A 19,115-nucleotide genomic window follows, 5' to 3' on the forward strand; every position below is an offset into this window, starting at 1 on the left:
CCATTTGTGATGGGTTCGATGAGCGAGCCCCTCCAGGAAGCTCGAATCTTGGCCAATTAGCGACCGCAACAATTCGGTTTGGGCCAACAATTGAAAAGCAGCCGCAATAGTTTTGAACATGCCCGAGGTCCAAGGCTGGCGATGATTTAAAATAATTAATCTCTGGCCGGGTCTCCTCAATGGCTGGATGTTACTACGGTGCGATGTTGTTGCATCTTGATTGAGCCAAGGTCTGAATCTTACAATCTACTAAACTGCAGAAGCTGAATCGCTTTTTGTGTGGTTTTCGCTGCTCTGTCTATTGTAATTTGTAATGTTAAACCTTTTTCGGTGGCGATTGTGCAATCGAAATTACAATTACAATTGCCTTTTTTTGTGTTCGGAATTTCAATTGATCTATTCGTAGGCGTTCTTATCGCCATCCGCTATCTTGGCCTTACTTTCTCCAAGTTTTGCATTATACATTTATGCTGGGTCTACTTTTTACACGCTTGTATTGTCACATTTCTATGGCATATATGCCTTTGAAATATTTAATTATTTGAAAACGGAAGCGTGGGAATATTAGGTCATTTGAGGCATTTATGATTTAAAATATTCACCTTGTTCAAGTTAATGTTTACTACCTGAAAATGATAAATATAAAACCAATCATCAAGCCTACCTTTAGCAACAAGTTTTTTTATGTAGTGTAAAGTTTAAATGTTGAAAAGTTGATTGATGAATACCGAAAATTTTATGATAAATGTTGCTTATTTAATTTGATGAGTTGGAGACTACTTTTAGATAAATTCATCATAAATCTATTTTACTGTTTAATCGTTAATGAGTTATGTTATATGTTACCTACTTATCAAACATGTTTATTTACAAAAAACTAAATATATTTTTAATAATAATAATAATATAGTCAATTATCCTAGAAGAAAGACCTTTCAAGCATTCACCCAGTGTTAATCCACTTTCACAATACCTTCAAGGCCCTAACGCCAATAAATCGCATTATTTACAAAAACCAACTTTTCTGACATGAAAAGAAAACATCAAACCTCAACCTCTTGAGACAAATAAGCAATTCAACAGCAAGTGGCTGGCAAAAAGCGAAGGCAAGAGGAAAAAAAATTACACAAATATTTAAAATAATAACGAAAACAATCAATAAATATGAAACGTTTATGAAAAGTGTTGACTTGAGGGCGCAATCAACAACAACAACTGGAAATGGGCAAAAACAAAAGGTTCGAACAATCCAAAGCAATCCAATTCAGCCATTCACTTTCGAGACAAGAAAAAGGTTGTTGTGGAAGCATACAAAATTGCCCATGTCCAAGAAACCAGTGTAATTATGTATAACAAAGATGTACGAACAGGCACCAAGGGATCTCTAAGCTCTGCAGACTTTCAAGTCAAGTAGCCGACCCATCGTCCCACTATGAATTTGGATTTGGTTTTGCTTTTTGGTAAAGGAGGAGGGTAACCATAGAGATTAATTGAGGCAATTCGGCGAAAATGATTTTGCTGCCACTTCCAGTTAAAAACCGCAAATAAAACTAACTACGGCGAGAAGTTGGTTATATTAAGTGCCGTTCGTATTTGAAAATCAAGTAAAAGCAACGGGAAATCATTCAGGGTTCGCAGCCTAAAAATAAAACTGCTGCTGACTTTGCTTTGCTTTTCACGATGATAATAATGATGATGATGAGCGCGCCGGCAGAAAACGTCGGCAGAGGGCACCCGCTAGTGGAGATCGGTTTTATGCATTTGCATTCATTATGTTTGGCACCGTCGACGCGACCACAACGTAACTTTAAGATCGGAGATCGGAACCGTAGATCGTGGCGTATATAGGCGACATAACCACTTACCAGGTAGCTTTGGCAACCGTCGTCACGTGATCGTGTCGCGATCGTTCTTTCTGCTCGTCATTCATCTGTCGTCTCGTCTTGTGCAATTGCCTGTCGAATGTCGAAGAAGAATATGTCTTGCATCTGGATTTGTGTACCGAGCTCTTAACGTTTGTCTGCAGAAGTCGAAGTCGAACTCGAAGTCGAAGTCTACAGAGCCGCGAGTGCCTGTCGATCAACTTGACCTTTCAGCAGTCAGATCAGGAAATTGCTCAAATTCCTGCATAAAAATGCCTTCCCCGCATGTGATCTTGCTGATCGTACAACTATATCTTTGCCTGAGTCCGGCTATAATTGCCCAAGACTTTGAGTTAGCGGAACGCAACCACAAGGTGTGTACGCCCAAAAACCTTCTCAGCTGTCAAATGCCATCAAACATCATACCATAAATAATTCTGTCAACCAAACCAATTTCAAGAAACGCCAAATCTATCGGGAACAAGTATTGCCACATGCGGGTGGTAAGATCCCAGACACCGCCTTCGAGACGGATCGCTTGTTTCTGAATCGCCTGCAAAAGGAGGGCATCGCAGTGCCAGATGGCATAGTGCCCGAGCAGCGGAACCCGCAGGTAAATATCAGCGGGAGTCATCCATTTTCCATTGTATTCATTTTCGGAAAGGCTTAGGCAATGATAAACAAAACTGAGCATCGTTAAACTATGAAACATACATCCTTGTTTAGATCCTTTTCGGCAAGGACTCGTGATCCAAATATAACTAAGGAACAAACATTTGACTGAAATTATAATACCCTCTGAAAGGGAATAATTTTAAAGGAACATAATAATGAAAAGTTAAGTGGATATTTGGATTAAGTAACAGCATTTTCAAAATAACTTCATTAAACACAATATTTTCTTAATTGTAATGTTCAATTAATAAACATATACACATTGTATATTAAAGTATCTAAGCACTTCTGCCGCTTTAATGAAAACGAAAAAATTGCAATGTTTGTCTTTTTTATTGTAAATTAAAATTCACTGTCAGCTTGGCAAATGAAATACATTTCGTAGTCGTAGCCATTCTCATTATACAAATCTCCGTTATTTATATAAAGCTTTTCATCTTCATCTTCACTGTTATTACTAATCCAATAGTCCTTATGAGAACTGAGATGCGCTGAAAGGGCTTTAAGCTGAGCTTTGTTTTTAATGGCCGCTAGATGTCCTCCCATGCCACGACAGGTGGATGCAGCATCATACCAATTTTTTCGTTTGGTTTGTACTATATAAGTTATTGTTTTTTGGGGCATAACACTTTCCGGATTGTTTTTGGGGTTGGGCTTCTGATTGTCTTCCATTTTAGTCAGGAGCGCTTGCAGACTGGTCTGCACCGCCAGAAATTGGCCCCTTATTTCTGCTTGTGTCTGCAGAAACTCGGGAATTTTTGTGTGCAAAGTCTGCTGATCACTTTCAATTCTTGACAACTTGTCCTTGGTTTTCTCGTAGCTATCAAAAACTGGATGCAAAGCGCTTAAACTGGTCTGCACCGCTAGAAGTTGGTTCCTTATTTCTGCTTGTGACTCCAGAAACTGGCTCCTCATTTCTACTTGTGTCTGCAGAAACTCGAGAACTTTTGTGTTCAAAGTCTGCTGATCACCTTCAATTCTTGACAACTTGTCCTGGGTTTTCTCGTAGTTATCAAAAACTGGATGCAGAGCGCTTAAACAAAACGCACCGCACTGCAATGGGGCATCTTGCAGGACGCACACGGATGTGCCGTTGTCCTGGATATCAGCCAATCGTCCTTGAACATTCAGCAAAATTAGGAAACAGATACAATTTATTGGCAACTTTAGCATTTTAAATAACTCCAACCATTCAAAGAGAACTTTCAAAACGTACTGAACAAACAACTATGAATAAAAAATTGCCGTTGAGTTCCAAAAATGGATACATATATGCATTACGTTATCACTGATATGATTTCTGGGAATTTTTGAATGCAATCTGCAAAGATTTATTTTGCACCTTTCACCTTTTTAAATTCTTATCTGTTTGTATAAACTGTTATATTTATTTTTTAAAAACTTAGGGGTCAACATCAAGTATACATTAAAATAATAATTTTTTTTGTTCAAATTTAAATAAACATTAGAGCAATATTTTTTTTAATTGCTTAAGCTATAACAAAATTCTACCGATCATAATGTTTTAAAGATCAAAAACCAATATATACAAACAAATGTTATACAATACATTTGCGTTTACATTTAAATGATTATAGTATTATTCGCACAACAATAAAAAACGTACGCCAATTAAAGACATATCAAAGTAAAGATTTTTACCCGTTTTGTGCGATAATTTTTTTAAGTTCCGACGTACAAAAAAAATCAAAACTTAGCACATAAATAAAAAGTTAATAGTTCTCCAAGCTGTTGATTGATTTATTACCCACAGCTTATATTGATAGCAAAAAACAACTTGTTGAAGAATGAAATACCCATTATTTTATGGCAGTCCAACAAATATTTATCTTAGATGTTATTACCCACAGTTTGAATGCAATAACAATTAAAGGAAAAAAAAACATGTTAAATAATTAATTGTTTTCTAATGGTTTGAACATGAAAAATACTGGAAAAGCAATTAAAATATTTTACAATTATTATACATTTTAAAATATAAAAAAAAAAACTAGATTTTTAATGCTTTATTTCGCGGTATTTGTTATAGTTAAAATATACTAGTTATAAATTGGAAAATAAACTCGTTGTTTTTCTATCAGGTGTATCAGTACTACAACAAGCCCATGCGCACCGTCTTCCACATCGCCCTGAGTTCGGATGGAAGGTATACGCCGCGGGAGGGGCGATACCATTACCGCCAGGTGCCCACGGTGGAGACGACCTACCTGTATCCGCAGGCGGTGGGTCGCCAGCACGTGCTGGTGCCGCCGAAGCACGCCCTGCCCGTCTACCGACAGCTCCAGTTGCACAATCCACTCCTCAACCAGGTCAAGTTGCAGCCCAAGAAAAGTGAGTAGCGATTGCAGGAGATGGGGCAAGATTGGGGCATCCAATGCTCACATGCGTTCGCCCTATTTTAGTGCCCAATTTTCTGGAACTGGCGCCCACGGTCGGCAAGAGCCATACAAATCCATTGGCCGGATCGGCCAAGGCGCAGTCTTATCAGAATGTGAATCTCCTGCATGGTCACAGTTCGGTGCTGCCGGCATTCAAGAAAACCTCCAGAGGCAGCAAGACCTATGTGGACAGCTATGGCACAACCCATGTGAGTAGGGGTAGGGTAGTAGTCACTGTGCCTGCTGAAATTGTAATACCCATATGTTCATTTAGCTCTTCAGCGAATTTGATGATCTGCTGAACAAACTGGACTTGCAGCAAACGACCCGCAAGAACTATTAGTTTTAGAGCTGTTCATGCCCATCTTTAGTAGAATTTATATGGATATATGGCAATTATGATCATCTCTAGCCAAGAGTTAAGTTTACAAAGTGGTTGGTAACCATTATCCAACCATGTGCATATCATTTCAAAACTTTTGCCATACGCCCGCTCACCGATTAGTGCATTCCCATTCCCATTCCAATTCCCATGTTTGCAAGCAATACAAACAATACATGCCCAGCCCATACACGGAAAAAAATATTAATTTAAAACTTATCTTCCCAGATCAACATTTCATTGTAAGGTTGTTTAATTTTTTTATGGAATACGAAATATGCATTCACAAATATCAGTTGACATATTATATCAAGGAAATAAATGCATTAGTTATGAATGGATGAATTTTTTGAATTTCCTTCATAGTTGGTTTCTTGAAAATGTTATTAATTGTTCTTAAAATTATTGTTGGGCTTAAGATTCATAGAACTTACAAGCCATTTTAAATTCCGTTGTTATTTTATGTACATGTACATATTGGTACAAAATAGATCCAAAAGGATCTATTCTTGATAATGTAATGAAATGAAATAATACTGACCTTATCTCAAATGTATCTACTTTATTTAAACACAACATTTTGAAAGAGTTTTTAACTTGAATGTTATTAAAAGCTATATAAATTTGGTTCTGTGTAGCCAGTTGCATCCACATCCACATGTACATCCACATGTACATCCACTCATCGCTTGCCAACCCATCCACATGTTATGCCGGGCCAAGTGAAATGTGAATTCATGGCTTTTAGCTAGTTAAGCGTAAACAATTTGTATCTTGCAAAATAAACCCAGCCCGAGAGCTGCATTGTACTTTCCCACATCAGTCGTGTATCATAATTATGTGTGGGGAAGAGGGAGCCATAAGCTTCGAGCGGTTCGTTTACTTTGGCAATAATTGAAGCAGAGCTAAGTAATTTGCCAATTTGGACTGGAAAAGCTTGGGCCAACAGCTTCCAGCATAGCGCAAAAATCGAAACTGTTACAGCCGCCATACAAAAAACAAAAATCGGATCGGTACCCTTGAAAGCTCCATGCTCAAGTGGTTGCCGCTGGAAAACTGCAGCTCAGTGTGTTTTTCAAACCCAACTCGGACGGTCGTCGCTTCCAACTTCAACATCCAACACCAACGTAGGCGGAAAAGTATAACCAACATAATGATGCCCAAGCTGGGATGTTTCTCTTTTTGGCTTATGCTCGTGATCGGAGTCGCCGTGGCCATTGAAGTTCAGGTGAGGATTGAGGATTGAGTGTATAATTATGCTGAGAAATTGAGGAATCAATTAAGAGAAGCGTGCACCACCCCAGTTGACAAAGCTCTGGTTGTCTTGGCCACGTTCACTTTTGACCCAAAAATTGTAACATGCAATCTATGTACATATGTACCATACGAGTGGTTATAATAAGGCAGTGGGGAATTGGGGGTACGGGTACTGGTATCAAAACCAAACCGGATTGGGGCACGAGCTCTCGTTGTCTCGTTATGCAATGGCCACATTTGATATTTGATATGTTTACAGAAATTCGGATATCTATTCAATCCGCCACAAGCGGAACACTCGCAGCATCATGACGAGAAGCAAGATCTAAACAAGATACCCGGAGTTCCGGGCGTCGACTATCCGGTTTACCATGAGGTGCCGCACACCCACTTCAGTTGCCACAATGTTCCGGCCACTCCGGGCATGTACGCCAATGTGGAGACGGGCTGCCAGGCCTATCACGTGTGCCACGATGGACGCGAGGGCGAACAGGGCGCCAAGTTCCTGTGCACCAATGGCACCATCTTCAATCAGAAGGAATTCGCCTGCGATTGGTGGTACAATGTCAAGTGCGAGGAGGCCACCAATTTCTACCAGTAGGTTTTGGACTTTACTTTTCGCTAAAATTTGTATTAACCCAGGTTATACGATTCCCAGCTTAAATGCCGATCCCGAGCACAATCCTTACTTTCCCAAGAAGAAGCCCGAACTGGAACCCTATGCCAATGATATCCATGATGCTCACAAGTTTCTGATACAAGCTTAACTCAATTTTCAATCGTTAATTTGTTTCTATTGTTCCCCATTTTGTAAATAAAACACGAATTTAACTATCATAGTTGGAGGCTATCATACAATCAATTAGAATAGGGCATGGCATACTTTCTGGCGGCACATTTTATATTCCTTATTTATTTTGGTAATTCGAAAGAAACACCCCTTTTGATTGTAATATGCTTCTAAGCGACCAAAAATTGGTCAGCAAGCTATGGGCTAAAATATCAAAAATAACATTATTTTTAAGAAATTAGCATATACATTTAGGATTAAACGATTTTTTTATTTAATTTATCAATTGTGGAATTAAAGGGTTTTTTTTTAAAGGTTACCGAAACCATTTTGGCTTAATAAAAAAGCTAATATTAAAAAAAAATTTAGAAAATCTTTGACGAATATTTATTTGCAAAAATATTCGTCACTTAAAATCTGTTTCATAAGCAACAAGATCGCTATCTTATCTGATTTATCTTATCTATCTTGTCTATTTTTCTATAAGTAATTAATAGTAAAAATAAAATAATTGAAACAGAAACGTTTAACCAAAACTTAAGAATTCAAATATGATAACGGATGCATACACTGTATATACTGGATTTCTGTTTGAGATCGACAATGTAGTATTTTTTGAAACTGCAGGGCCTTTCGGTATTTTCAAGCAGCTGCAGTCACTGCCTTACTAAAAACAATAGCAACATTCTCGAATAAAATCGCTCTCGAAAATAGAAATAAGTAGGAAAATGAATCTGTTGGACTTGCCGCAAACGGTGCTTCTGGACATCTTCGAATGGCTGCCCTACGATGAGGTGGCCAAAAAGCGAGAGGTGAGCTGGTCGATCTGGCCATCCCGGACGCAAATCTCTTGACCCGTGACTAAAACTAGACGTTTCCAATCTACATACATAGGTGTGCACACTTTTCAATTACATTGGCCAGCAAGTTTTGAATAAGGGCTTCAACAAGATCATTTTGGCCCATGCCAAGAACTTCAAGCGCATCAAATCCATGCTGCCACGTCGGGAGTCGGAACGCAGGTGAGTTCGTCACTTAATTCCGGATAAATCGAGATGGTTCTGAGGATGGTTTTCCCCTGTTTTTTCAGAAACCACATCCTATCCCGCCACTCGGACATACTCACCTCCATCGAGACACGCATTTCAATGCTGACCATGACGTATTCCAAGTTTATTGATCTCAACATCTGCTGCTTCATACCGGGTCGCGTTCTGGACGAGATCAACAGCATCCTGCGCATCCTGAGTACCTCCACCAAGCAGCTGCGACCACATGAAGTGCTGCAGGAGCTGCGCGACATCTCATCCATGGCCATTGAGCATTTTGACGAGAAGATTGCCGTGAATTTCAAGATGGAGCACCGGAAGCAACTGGCGGAATCGACGGCCGCCGGAACGCGTCTGGTGGTTTGCAGTGCCCTGGGTGACATAAGCTTTAGTGGCGTGAAGCGGACCGGAATCAGTCGCCCCGTGGACCATGCCCTCGTCCAGCAGGCCATCGTCCAGTTGGCCCCCATCTGCGCCAGCAAACCATCACAGCCGGAGACCGCGCAAAGGGATCGGGTCTCCAAGCACCTACTCAAACAGTACCAAATGCAAAGGACACTCACGCAAAAGATCCGCAACCTGGAGGTGGCGCGCAAGGTGCAGGATCGCCGCCTGCAGGAAGCCCTCTCCAGCATCACTGAACTGACCACCCAGGTGTCCGAACTGAAGCGCCAAATGGAGGATGTGGTGGCCAATATGCCAAGCTGTGCCGTCAAACGTCAGGCGGTGGCCAGTGCGGAGTGCATACCACCGCCGCAAAAGAAACCCAAGGTCTAGCCAAGGATTAGGTTTAAGAAATAGCTTAGGCAAACACAACAACCACTCCCATTCAGACAATTATTTTGCTAGTAGTTGGAGTACGTAGCATTAACTAAAACAGTGCAGCTTTGATATATCGCGTTAAGATTTATTGTTGCACTTGTTACTTAAATATTGTATTACTACTATATAAATACATTGAACATCTAGTGAAAAGTTCTCATTTACGCAATCGCAATCGCCTGTCCATAATGATGGATTTCGTCTGTATCGTTTTTGGGTTTGGTTTTGGTTTTGCCCAAACTGCACAACTGCAGTCATCGATAGTAACTCTGGCTTTCGTTTAGTTCGTTAGTTTGCTATTGTTTAGTGCTAAAACTACTGATCTAAGGGGGTGGCGGGGGGCGCGTTGTGGATATCTGGGCTCTGGTGTTCTATGATGCTATGGTAGTATTACTCGTTATCTTAGCGTATAAAAGGTAGTAGAAATTGCAACACGTTAGCATGGTTTCTTTGAGGGTCTCTGACTTAATCCGATAGCTAACTACGTACATACACTAGGCTCTCTATATACAATAACACAAATAGGGGGTTAATAACATTTTCGGGGAGGGGTACATATTGCATAACAAAAAAAACCAAATGGAAAACAAAATTCATTGCAAACTTCTTATCGACATATTGTGTATAAACTAGTCAAAGTTGAAAGCATTGCCACGTTGAAATGTAAGCAGTTACATCTCAATACATCCGATCCTACACTTCTCTTATCATACAGTTAGTAATAGTGTCAGTTAGTCAACTGGGAGATAAACGTTGCATAAATAGATGAGTGCTCAACGAATCCGTCCATCTATCAACGCGTAGTCAAAACTATATTTCACCCATTTATCATTTTAGCTGCTCTATAGCGATGGCGAATCACATACGTATACACATTTCGTTTTATATGTACATCAGCGCGGTGTTTCTAAGCCGTTTTCCTATCCGTATCTCTATCTGAATCCGTGTCTGTATCTGTGTGTGTATCTTGCGCCGCCGATTAGTAACGACGCCGACGATGCTACTTTTTCTTTACCGCCGCCTTGTGGCTAATCTTCTCCTGTAGTTGCCGTATTAGCTGCTGTATATCATCCACGTTGTACGCGTAGATAAGCTTGCATTGTTTGGCCTGGATGTTGCCGTTGTTGAGGTTCTTCAACGCATGCTGCAGGCAATAGATGTTGCCGTCCTCGGTGCGCACCATCGATATGTACAGGTTGGCGCGGCACAGGTCGCATTCGCTCTCGATCGACTTGTATGGCGGCTGCTGTTGCTTCTTGGCCTTCTGGCCCTTCTCCGCCTGCACTTTTTCGGTGGATGTCACTCCAGCAGCCTGCAAATCGATAATGTTTAATGAATAAGACAAATAAAACAATTCAATTTGTTGGAATACAAATTTAAAAAGAGTTTCTACTCACCCTAAGCTGCTCTCTGGCTGCCGATTCCTTTTCGCAAACATCATTGAGCATGGGCAGCATTTGATGCAGAGCATCAGAGTTGACGCGCTGGTCATAGCCCAGGGCAAACAACAACTGCTCCAGCGAGAACATGGCCGGCTCACAGCTCTCATGGATGTCCTAAAGGCGAGAAATTTATAAATTAGTTAATATTTATCTCTAGCCGCACACACAAACAACACAACACATACCCTAAAATCATCCTTGGCCAGATCCAACCACGACATGGTGGCGAAGTAAACGCTCTCGGAGACCACATAACCCGTGGCCAGGCTGGAGGTGTAGGCCCGCGGAAAGACCACAATGAACTCGCCCGGCTTCTGCTCGATGCGGCACAGGGATACGCCCCGATCCGTTAGCATGTGCGGTGGCACCATCACCGTATCACAGGGCAACCATATGGTCTTGTTCTGGCAGTGCGTCGGGATCAGCGACGTCAAGGCCGATCGGAAGTTGGCACTCTGATCGTCGGGAATGCCGTACCACAGCTTGGAGGCGCCCGTGTGCAGGTACTCGATCCATGATAGGCCGTGCGGATCTCTGTACCAGCAGCAGGCGGAGAAGAGCATGCCGACGTGGAGAGTGGGAACGGTGACGCCCATGACGGGTCCCAGGGAGCGCAGAACAGAGCCAGAGTTGTTGGTCAGCACCTTGAGGTTCCACGGATGCCTGGCATAGTTGGAACCCTTTCCCTTGGGACCCGGACTGGGGAAGCCATAGCCCCAGCCCGAGCTATCAATCGAGCCCGAGTGGACGCACACATGGCTATCCCGGACGGCCACGTGGCGCCAAAACTCCGCTTCCACCTCGTTGACCGTGGGATCGGTGCTCTTGAACCACAGCGCCATTGTGTTCCGGGCAATCCTATAGAACTGACTGAGAGGCATGCTCCGCCCCTTCACGATACACTCCATGGACACGCCGTCGATCTCCTCCTCGGACTCTTCGTCCTCGTCGCTGCTCAAATCGTCCTCCTCGTTGGACACGCTCTCCGTGTTCACGAATCGATCCGCATTCCGTCGCGCTCGCGCCTCACGCTTGGCCCAGTCCGCCTCCACCTCGTCGAAGAGCTTCTGGCGCTCCGCCGGCGACAGTGTGTCGTAGGGCAACAGGTACTTGCAGTAGATGTCGTCCAGCTTGGTCACCCGATCCTGCGCCAGCTTGGGTATGCACATTTCCTCCGCCACGCGCGCCCATTTCTTCTTTTCGATCACCTCCTTGAGGCCGCCCAGCTCCTGGACAGTGTGATACAAACGTGGCAGGTCCACCTCCATTCCACCGATCCAAGGGGGATGGTTCATCACAATGCTCTGGGTGGCCAGGTACTTCTTGATCGCACTCAGCTCCTTGGCACTCGGTCCCCAGCGGTGGAGCATCTTGTGCACGTACTGATTGTACGCCGTGAAGCGCATCTCGTCCGATATCCGGCATTCCGGCTTAAAACTGGCCGGCGGAATGATCTTGCAGATGCCGAACCTGGCCGCTATCGGTGTGATCCGCTCGATGAACTCAATCGGATCGGCAAACTCCTTCTCCGTGGGCCGGAAAATGGGCGCTTCCACCATTTGTGTGGGATCATCGTGTCGCGGGAAGGCCGTGTTATTGGCCATCTTGATGGGTGTGTCATCCTTGTACTTCTTGGCCACTGCAGCCGCCGTGGAGCTGGTCTGGGCAGCTGTCCGAGATTTGGCAGAGCCCGAGAAGAGCGACGAGTTGGAGTTCACACGCACCAAGCTGGAGGCACCGGGATTGGTTCCTGCTCCCACTGCTGCTGCCGAAGTGCTCGCCTTGGGCAAGCTCTTGAGGCTCGTGGTCGTGGTCGAGGCCGCATCATTGCTGGCTGCATGGAGCAGGGTCTTCACCAGCTCGTTGGTATTCAGCGACTCTGGCAGTGGCTTCGAGTTGGTGTCCATCTGGGCCTTTGTCACCAAAGTGGCCTGCATGACCACCTTCTGATTGGGGCCATCGGGACCCTCGCGTCCCAGTTTTACGGCCACTCCCTGGATGCCTCCATCGCCGCTGCCACCAACTCCGGCTCCTTGAAGGGGTATATAGAAGGTGGCACCCTCTGCATCCGAATCTCCACTGGCTTCAACGGGTGGGGCTGGTGGCGCTGGAGCGGCAACCTGTTGCTGTTGCTTTTTAGCTCCCCTCCCAGTGGCCGCTTTTGGTTTTCCCTCGATTTTGCAGTTCTCCGTGGGACTCAGCGTCAGTTGAACTGCCGTGGCGGCCGCCGCGGCTGCTGCTCGCTTCTTGGTTGGAGATCGCTCACTCAGCGCATTGGGCACTGAAGCTGGGGCAGGCACTGGACTGGGATCCGCCCGCCGTCGATTACCGGGCTTTGTGGCCGCCTCCTCCTCCTTGCCAAAGGCATAGACCGATTCCCGTTTGGCTCCTGCTCCGCTGGGAGGATTAGCTGCCGGCTTGACCTCCGCCTGTGGCTGCTGCGCCTTGGCATTCTTTTGATTGTAAACAGGCGTTCGCTTGGGATTGGGTGGAGTGGGTGCAGCGGGCGGAGAAGCTACGGAAGTGGCACCACCACCACCACCACCACCTGTGGCATTCTTCTTTCCCTTCTCCGGTTTCTGCTTGATGGCAGGCGGCGGAGTGGGACTGCTCTTGGATGGAGTAAGAGAAATTGGAGTGGGCGTTGATGATATGGGAGTGGGAGGCGTGGCAGCAGCACTTCGGGGCTGAGGAGCAGCCTTTGATGCGGCGGCCTTGACCGACTCCTTGGTCTTCCGATCGTTGACTTTCTTTTCGGCAGCCGTTGACTCGTTCGACGTGATCTTCTGTGTGAGATTCACAGGTGTTGACGATTTGTCATAGTCCAATGCATCACAATCCTTCCCGTCCGTCTGCTCCTGCTGCTCCTTGCGATTTGGTGGAGTGACCAGCACGGGCGTGGCCTTCAGAGACGGTCCCTTGGCCGACCAAGCACTCTCACTCTTGCCGAGATCGCCGCGTGTGTTTTTCGACGATGAACTGAAGCTCGCACTCAGCTCCTTATCATCTCGCGTGGGCGGCGGAGTAGTTGACTGCTGCGGTCTTAGACTGTCATCGAAATCATCATCCAAATCGTCTTGGATTTCATCCGGGTTAGATGAGCACTCGATGAGCCACTTCTGGATCTGTTCGTGCGTCATGTTCACCTTTGCCTTGCGCCGCTCCTTGCTGGACAACTGGTCGCCGAAGTAACCCTCCGTGGGCACCACTGGGCCCAGCACTGGCTTGTGAATGGATCCACACTTGCCCAGGGTGCACTTGGTGTTGTCCGGCCCGGAACTCTGGGCCAAACTTACGCTGGCAATGCCGAAGATCTTGCCCGACTCCTCTTTGCTGGGCATTAGCGTGGCCTGCGCCAGAATACTCCCAATCTCGTCCTTCAGGGGATCGGAATTAGCTGCAGCAGCTCCTCCATTTCCTGCACTATTGCTGTGCGCCGGCGGTGGCGTGGATGTGGCCGTTACAGTGGCACCAACTGTCGTCGTCTGATGAGCCGCTGCTGCTGACGTGGAAGCCACGGCCATTGGCGCTGCATTCACTGTGGCAGCAATACTCATGCTAAGATTCAAGCTGGACGTCTGGATCACGACCTGGCTGACTGGCGGAGATGGTGGCGGCGGTGCCAACGGGCTCTTCGTGGCAGACGAAGGTGTGCCTCCGGTGGTAGCTGTGGTCCCCGATGTGGGTAGAAACTTTACCGGCGATGGGCTTGGAAAGCTGCTGGTCGATGATCTCGGCAGTGGACTCCGCTCGTACTTGGGCGTCAGAAAGTTCGGGTTGATCTTGGGACATTGATACGCCTCGATGGGCGGCGGGTAAGTGGTCGGTGGCGTCTGATATTTCAGCGGCGATGAGCCCTGCGAGGGAGTCTTACTCCCCGAGGGTGTTCCGCCTCCAAACTGATGGGTGGGCGTGGGCGGTGGACGCACATACCCAGAGTGGTAGTGCGGCGATGCCTGCGGCAGATACGAGGAGGTCTTCTGGAAACTCACGGCACCACCGGCACTTCCAGGCAGCGCATAAGTGGCGGGTACGTTAAGGATCTTGGACGTGGGCACCGGTGGCTTTTTCTCCATGGTTTTGAGTGGTGAATAGCTAGCTGGCATGCACGGGAACATGGTACCCAGCGTTGGCGTAGCCTTGGCCGTCAAGGGGAGCATGGTCAGCTGGGTGGTGCTCGTGGTGGCTGGCGGTGTATTGGGCACCGCCAGCGAAGGAACAACCGATACTGAAGGTGTGGGCACTGAGATGGGCGATGGAACCGCCATTAGTTTTGGCGGTGGACTGGGCATCTTCGGAGGCGATACCTCCTTCTCCTTGGCCGCCACTATCGGCACCTTGATGGCCAGTGGTTCGTCGTCGGAGTCACTGAAACTCTTTTCCAGCTTTCGCTTCGTTTCGTTCAGTTCCTCGTTGATGAGAAAGTCTTCCTCTTCGTCGGAGTCGACTTTTGAATGTTCGGACTTGGCTTTGGGCTTGGCCTGTTGCTCGGACATCTTGGCCAGAGAGCCCTTCTTCACCAGCATGCCCTCGATGGGCGGTTTGGGCGGTGGAGCGGTAGCCGAAGCCTTGCCCTGCTTGGGCGGCCGTCCACGTCGTGCTGGAGGCGGTGGTTTCTCCTCCTCGGCCTCTGGTGGGGAGGGGGACGCATCCCTGGTGGCTTCTGCCGGAGCAGTAGCTGGCGAATCCTTGTTGGGTCGGGGCGACGGCTTACGGGTTGATTTGCCTGCCGAAAGCACCGTCGTGGCCTCCGGCACGTTTAACTTTCCCGCCGCATTACGCTTAATCTCGTTCTCCATTTTCTCCATTTCCTTGACGTTGGGTATGTCGGGAAAGCTGCTCAGCGACAGATCATCCTCCTCGTCATCGGCCAGCTGCAGTTTGTGGCCAATGATGCCCATGTAGATGGCCGCCGCCTCCTTGGTTTTGCGGGAGGGACGCTGCGCCCGCTGAGGCTCTAGCTCAGCGGAATCCTCCGAAGCCTTGCTCTTCGCCGACTTCCGAGATCCGCGGGCATTGGAGGCGACTTTTTTGGAGGAGGGTGGCGCCAACTCCTGCTCATCGGCTAGAGTGTCCTCTGCTTTCTTTTTGCCTGCTTTTCCCCTTTTCCCGCCACTGGGTGGCTCTTCCACTTTGCTCTCTGGGACAGGTTCTTTCTCCTTCTCCTTTTCTTTTTCCTTTTTTTCCCTAGCCTTTTCCTTTTCTTTTTCTTTTTCTATCTCTATTTCTCTTTCCTTTTGCTTTTCTTTCTCCAGCTGCCTTTCTTTTTCCATTTCTTTTTCCTTTTCCAGTTTTTTAGTGGCCGCTTTGCGATTCCTGGCCGCCGGAGCAGCAGCAGCTGCATTCTTCTTGGGACTCGCTCCTTTGCCGCCCTTTTTCAGCTTGATGGACTTGGCCAACGGCTGCTCATCATCCGAACTGAAATCGAAGACATTTAGACTCTTCTTGCCCTTGGTTCCAGCACCGTGTTGACTGTCCCCATTCTCCAGCTGCTGCTTGGCGTCTTTGGCATAAATACTGGAATTCGTCTTCTCCTTGGCTTCCTTGATCTGCTTAGCAGGCTCTGGCTCCTTTTCCGGTTTTCTCGCTGGCGGCTCCGGCTCCTTTTTGGGCTCTTCCTTTGGCGGCTCCTTGGCCGGAGGTTCCTCCTGATGCGGTGGAACCTTGACGGGCTCGAAAAAAGCCCGCTGCCTTGTCATGCGGCCAGAGGACTCCGGTGAAGGTATAAAAATGGGCGACTCCCGTTGCCTAACGCGCTTTACGGGCGCCTTATCCTTTGCAGCTGGCTGGGATTCCGCCGGTGTGGACTCCGCTGCTTTCTTGCTCGCCGAAGGTCGACCGCGCTTGGTGGGCTCAGCTTTCACAGGACTATCTGCTTTCGCCTCCTCACCATTGCGCGAGGTCGCATCATGAGCAGAGAAGAACTCATCGTCATCATCTTCTGCATCTTGTTCCTCCAGATCCTCTGAATGGTCATCATCAATAATGGGCTTGCTTTCCTTGGTGCTGGCACGATTAGAGCGGCGCTTGTTGTCGTTGGATGATGCTGGTGTCACTGCTTTGTCCGGAGTGGCACCAGCTCCGGCTGCACCCCTGCCTCGTGCTCCTCGTCGATTGCCATCGGTGACAACCTCCGCTCGTTTGCGCACCGCTCCTGGCAGCACAGGCATAGGCGTTGGCGAAGGAGTTTCCGGGACTACGGCTGCAATGAGATTAATTTTATCACTGGCTGCTTTTTCCGCTGTTGAGGGCTTATCAGTGGTCTCCGTTATGGGGACTACCGCTTCCACTTTCTTGGCGGCTACTTTGGCGGGGCGGCCCCGCTTTTTTTTGTTGCCTCCCAGGCCCGCCCTGCTATTATTGGCCTTCTTTGCATTGTTATTGTTGTTGCCTCCCGTTGAGGTGGCCTCGGAGTCCTTGGACTTGCCCTGATTGAGGAAATCCAAGTGGGCGGGCAGCGCCGGAGTGCCGCGGAAGCAGAGAAAGGTAAGGAAATCCTGCGCCTTGGGACACTTGTTGGGCAGAATCTCAATGGGCGGCTGGGAGCTATCTGCTCCGGAAGTGCTGGGTCCCGATCCGGATCCCGCTGCCGCTGCTGCTGCGCTGTAGGCGAGGCTCGAGGAGCTGCTGGGCGCACTTTGACCCTGGGCGAACTTGCGCTGAGCCTGCACCTTCGTTCTGCAAGTGGAAGATGACGAAAAAGAGGTGTGAGTGGTTTATAATTGGAAACAAGGCAACTTGATACAAATTGGAAAAGTCAATATTAATTTAAAATCAAAATAACAGCCGGGGAGCTTCGGATTACGAGTGAGCATAAACAGTGGTCTCACGTTAATATTCTTGAACTGATAAAATGTACCTCCGTTCAATAACAGTGCTTTGTATGATGGTCAAAATATTGACATTAATTCAACATCTATTTCTTGTTTCCTTTGAACGTAATCCTAATCGCTTTTAAAAGAATAACGTTTTGTTTTATCAATATTTGTCCATAAACTGATCATAAGCTTACAGTGACTTCTCAAATAAAAGAATCAATAAAGCAAAAGCATTGAGGTCACTATTTTGTTTTGAGAACAATTGTCAGCCTATGTGGCAGAAGCGAAAACATTACGATTATTTCATATAAATGCCTTATGTTCTTTAATTTATTTCACTTGCTTAACTATAATGTGGATATCATAATATCTAAAATTATACAGAATGTATTTATTGCATGTTAACATCTTTATTTTCCAAATTAACACGATTTTAGACGGCCTTAATTACTTTTACTGAATAGCTACTGTATGGAAAGCTATTTATTTTATTTAAGCATATATTTAAGACTTATTAATTTGACAAATGATTATTAACTTTATATTTATGTTGGTAGTACAATAAATAACCACGACGTAGTTAAATAATTTACAGATTTCCAATTCAGCTTAGTGACTAACCACTGTACAGATATTTACCTGCTCGAGGGGGAGATCTAACCTCACCCCTCTCCCCACATAAATGCGGATGCGAAACACCCCTTCGTCGAGGAAAACAACAACGCCACGACGCGCTGTTGACGCTGGCTTATACAACAACTGAGTCTCCCCTCCCCTCCCCTAACCATTCCCAATTACTTCCTCTGGCGTCGCACTCCCCACTCCCACCCCCTTCCATTACCATTCCGATCCAAAGCACCCAACGCTGCGACGTCATCTCCGTAGTGCCACACGCGTATGTACTTATAGTTTAACCCATTATCCATGGGCCATTGATAGGCTAGACTCACCTCTTGGGCATTTCGGGGGAGGACTCGATGGCCGCCACTGCCGCGGGAGGAGCCAGTGAGGAGGCGGTGGGCGGGACGGGCGCAGGCGGCGGAGGCGTCTCCGTCTCCTTGCGGCGACGCTTGTTGTTGTCTTTGGAGACAACCATTTTGTTGCGAACTTTTCGCGCCTCTTTTTCACTCGCCTCTGTTCTCTCGCTCGCTCGCGCGCCCGTTCGTACTTTGAATTATTTATTATTATTATTATTTATTATCGCGCATCCAATTCTCCGCCGGACTCTTCTTTATTATGTATAGATTTGCATATATATGTATATATATATATATGTATATCTACAACAAATAGCGTTTTTGTTGCTGCCTCTGCTGCAGCACGCAATTTTCGTATTTTCGCTTCATATTTACTGCGTTTCAGCGGCTGTTTTTGCCCATTAAATAAACACTAAAATGCTCTTTATTGTCTCGTTTTTGCGAAGTACACTCTGGGTTCACATTTCACACACGGCAATTGCTGCAAATTTTATTTTCTTTCGCGAGATTTGCTTGCACATATTTTTTTCGTCTTCTGCTTCTTCTTACACCGCTTTTGCTTTGTGTCATGGCGGACGGAAGCGTTGCCACCTTTGCGTTCAGGGCTGCAAAAACAGCTGGCCAGATCAGCAGGCTTTGTTC

General features: G+C 46.4%; 3 protein-coding genes across 3 annotated transcripts; 2 read left to right on the plus strand and 1 right to left on the minus strand.

The window, feature by feature from the left end:
- The first annotated feature begins 1,786 nt into the window (after window positions 1-1,786).
- LOC108150091 lies at window positions 1,787-7,411 on the plus strand. The gene is made up of 7 exons (XM_041707858.1): window positions 1,787-2,236; window positions 2,323-2,475; window positions 4,640-4,889; window positions 4,961-5,145; window positions 6,280-6,546; window positions 6,835-7,172; window positions 7,234-7,411. Exons 1-7 carry the CDS (start codon window positions 2,135-2,137, stop codon window positions 7,340-7,342), a joined length of 1,404 nt encoding a protein of 467 aa, XP_041563792.1. The 5' UTR covers window positions 1,787-2,134; the 3' UTR covers window positions 7,343-7,411.
- Window positions 7,412-8,020: 609 nt separating this feature from the next.
- On the plus strand, window positions 8,021-9,411 carry LOC108150198 (F-box only protein 28). Its single transcript, XM_017278209.1, has 3 exons — window positions 8,021-8,177; window positions 8,260-8,387; window positions 8,456-9,411. Exons 1-3 carry the CDS (start codon window positions 8,094-8,096, stop codon window positions 9,189-9,191), a joined length of 948 nt encoding a protein of 315 aa, XP_017133698.1. The 5' UTR covers window positions 8,021-8,093; the 3' UTR covers window positions 9,192-9,411.
- On the minus strand, window positions 9,301-19,039 carry LOC108150195 (serine/arginine repetitive matrix protein 2). Its single transcript, XM_017278204.2, has 4 exons — window positions 18,447-19,039; window positions 10,864-17,356; window positions 10,634-10,792; window positions 9,301-10,548 (listed from the first exon to the last, which is right to left on the minus strand). Exons 1-4 carry the CDS (start codon window positions 18,590-18,592, stop codon window positions 10,237-10,239), a joined length of 7,110 nt encoding a protein of 2,369 aa, XP_017133693.1. The 5' UTR covers window positions 18,593-19,039; the 3' UTR covers window positions 9,301-10,236.
- Window positions 19,040-19,115: the final 76 nt, after the last annotated feature.

This window comes from Drosophila elegans, unplaced genomic scaffold, assembly GCF_018152505.1.
Source record: "Drosophila elegans isolate 14027-0461.03 unplaced genomic scaffold, ASM1815250v1 contig_208, whole genome shotgun sequence".
NCBI lineage: Eukaryota > Metazoa > Arthropoda > Insecta > Diptera > Drosophilidae > Drosophila > Drosophila elegans.